Here is a 3,012-nt window from a genome sequence, read left to right on the forward strand (position 1 = left end):
GTTGGCAGCAATGACACGGAAAATAAAACACAAAACACAAAGAAAACTAAAATGACGCGTTTGATTGCATTCATGATAAGAATTTTTATCACTAAGTTATCGTTCGACATGTGCTGCAATGTCCGAGATTTTAACTTTTTAAGTAGCGATCGGATTGGCTGTGGACGAGATACTTTATTCACCAACAGTACTACCAACAAACAAACTAAAATAACTAAGCAATTTTTAAAGATTTTATTTTATTTTTTTTTTATTTTATTCAACTAGGCAGCTTCTTCTGTTACTTCTGCTTCTTCCTTCTTGGGCTCTTTGTACGGCCGACACTCTGGGTACTTCTCGGTCAGGAAACTCCTGATCTCCCCATATTGTGCTATCAAATCCAACTTCACCCTATCTTTATTTCTCAACTTCTCTTGTTTCCTCAAATAAATTTCGTATGAAGGAAACTTCGTGTAGAACGGAGGATGTTTCTTCTTCTTTAAGACAACTTTTCCGTCATAACAGTACTGAGTAAAGTCCAGAAGTTCGTCTTTTTTAATCTCCTCCTCAGTTCTGCATTTGGCTGGTGACGCCAAAACAGTCGGAAAATACCCATTTTCCTTGGAAAATTCCACCAGATGGAGCCTCTTCTCCTCCACAATCTGCTCATGTGACTTCTGTCTAATCAGTCCAAGGAAAAACGCCTTCATCACGTGCGTAACGCTGGTGGACCCCTCAACTTTCGCGTGTAAATCCTTAATCCCCACAACCTCGCAAATCGTTTTAATCGCTCTATGACACTTCAAGCCATAACCCTCTGGCTTCTGCTGCACGTAGATTTTCGTGGCCCCAAACTGCGTGAAAAAATCGTGGTATACAGTATGACCCTTAAAAATCTTAATGTGCATCAATTTCTGCCCTGAGCGGTTCTTCGCTTTACGCAACGCAGTTTTGGGTTCTTGTCCTTTACCCCCGGCGAAGCCCGCAAGCCCGTTTTTATTACCCGTGACAACGGTGGCTGAGACGCGGCGCTTCCGGCCAAAATTTCCCTTCATGTTGAAGACAGTCTTCAGCTCAATGACTTTAGAGTCAAAACCGTCAAACTTGTCTGTAATTACAAATGAGCGAGGGAGGAAAAGGGGGTTTTTTGTTACCCTCTCCGATGGGATCCGGGGGACCAATGCTGCGCCCCGGCATCTTCGCCCCCGACCAACCCCTATCAATGGGGCTCAATTTGGCGTATCGATGAGTCCCCATCTGGTCGCGTAATTGATCGAGCTTCTTCTGCCGGTTCGGATCTTCCGGAAGCTGTTGTTGTTCGACTATCTCCTTGCCGCGAATTATGGGGGCTGTAAGCCCCGGCCACACCATGTTGGCCTTACCTTCAAAAATTATGAGTACCAAGTCTTTAAGTCGGGACAACTACGTACCAACTCCGATTATTTGTCCCCTGTTAAGATCCTTGATGTTTTTCTTCGAGACTGTCTTGCCACGGCCCCTTTTTTTACCGGCGTTACTTACCGAAGTTATGCCCTTCCACAGGTCATGAGCGGGTACTGCAAGTTCGTGCGTTGTTATACACACAACGAAATAAAAAGAGAACACTTACATTTGTTGAAGAAATTTGTGGTAGTTCGAGAGGAGGCGGCAAAATGGGGCTGCAGGGGCAACTCTTGTTCTAACTTAATTAACACACTACCTAGTCTACATTTCGAGTTTATTGATAGCTTTGACAGTGTTCTTGTCACGGCGAGGAGTTGGCTTGCCATTATTTTGTATTTTCGAGTCGAAAATTATTTAACCTCAGTTTTCCATCGTGTGTTCTGTCAAAACTGTGTAAAAACAGTGTCAAAAGTCAAGCGCACTTACAAGTCCAGTGGAATTAGAAAGACGTTGCAAGAATTTCTACTTTATCGGCCAAAACAAATAACAGGTTTTAGGTTAGAGGTCTCTGCATGTCGTAATAATTTAAGGTCACTAGATCTTTTTTATTGTAACCTTTTATTAGTGGAGATATTTTAAATTATTATTAATTTTTATAAAAACATTTCATATCAGGCGACAAAAAATGTGACACTGTAATTAAAGAATTATGTAATGTAATTACTTATTACCTAATATTTGTAGTGTATTACCTACTTGTTTTGAGAACAAACAGAAAAAAATAACGTACAGTAGAACTTCGACAACTGTCACATTGATGCTCAAGAATCGACATACCGACGTTTGTAAAAATCATTATCCGTGACAATATGTAAATAGAATCAATAAACATTGTAAAAAACAACGTTTTTGTTTCCTTTTTTCATACAATCGCGCGTAAGTAAAAACAAAACAAAGATCCTTTTGGACAAGCGTCGAAAACCGCAACTTCCGCTTTACAAGTTGATAAATTCTCGGAACAATTTGTAAAGTGCAAAACGCCGTCGAACATCAATGGGTTGCATCTAGGAGAGGCCCTCGCCACGGTCAGTCCTCTTGGTCGGGTCATCAAAGGTTGTTGGGAGCGGTGCTAAAGAGCCCTTGTAGCATCAGAGAGCGTGCTCCAAGTCGGACCGACGCCACCGCCGCTCTATTATCATAATATAATCAACGAGCTCGCATTACATCAAGTGCTTCCGAGTGTTGCTGTTGACAGTAGAACATAAAATGTTACAAGTTCATTCACATCCTAATTGTTAGGATTTTACATTGTCTAAAAAAAATATTATTACACCTAAGTAACGATGCCGACGTAGAATTTGTTTTTGTAACACAATTAGGTACTTCTTAAAATTGTTTTTTCCGACGACCGCTCTACAATATGACACATTTCATATCTACACTTTTCTTTTAGTGAAAATTGACAATTACACAAAGATATAAGATAATTTAGAATATCTTTGTGTAATCGCCTTCGGCTCGTGGCTCAATTCTGCAAACTCGTGTGAAATCTTTCATTTTCAAGACTTGTTGTACAATATACTGTTTTATTTTGTCATATTAAACCGTCATACATTTTTATATTTTGTAAATAATAAAGTTTAAATTGGG

General features: G+C 40.0%; 1 protein-coding gene across 1 annotated transcript; it reads right to left on the reverse strand.

Moving 5' to 3' along the window:
- Nucleotides 1–154: 154 nt before the first annotated feature.
- Nucleotides 155–1,862, reverse strand: mRpS5 (mitochondrial ribosomal protein S5). The gene is made up of 4 exons (XM_088034144.1): nt 1,589–1,862; nt 1,410–1,535; nt 1,134–1,361; nt 155–1,087 (listed from the first exon to the last, which is right to left on the reverse strand). Exons 1-4 carry the CDS (start codon nt 1,746–1,748, stop codon nt 264–266), a joined length of 1,338 nt encoding a protein of 445 aa, XP_087890270.1. The 5' UTR covers nt 1,749–1,862; the 3' UTR covers nt 155–263.
- Between the last annotated feature and the right edge of the window lie 1,150 nt (nt 1,863–3,012).

The sequence above is a fragment of the Gnatocerus cornutus genome, chromosome 1, assembly GCF_029298725.1.
Source record: "Gnatocerus cornutus isolate USDA-ARS CGAHR chromosome 1, icGnaCorn1.1, whole genome shotgun sequence".
NCBI classification, from domain to species: domain Eukaryota; kingdom Metazoa; phylum Arthropoda; class Insecta; order Coleoptera; family Tenebrionidae; genus Gnatocerus; species Gnatocerus cornutus.

Coding starts and splice junctions, on each gene's coding strand:
- mRpS5 (XM_088034144.1), bottom strand. CDS start 1,748: ATGGCAAGCCAACTCCTCGCCGTGACAAGAACACTGTCAAAGCTATCA. Junction 1,536..1,588: donor CACAAATTTCTTCAACAAAT/GTAAGTGTTCTC, acceptor ACGAACTTGCAG/TACCCGCTCATGACCTGTGG. Junction 1,362..1,409: donor GGGACAAATAATCGGAGTTG/GTACGTAGTTGT, acceptor TAATTTTTGAAG/GTAAGGCCAACATGGTGTGG.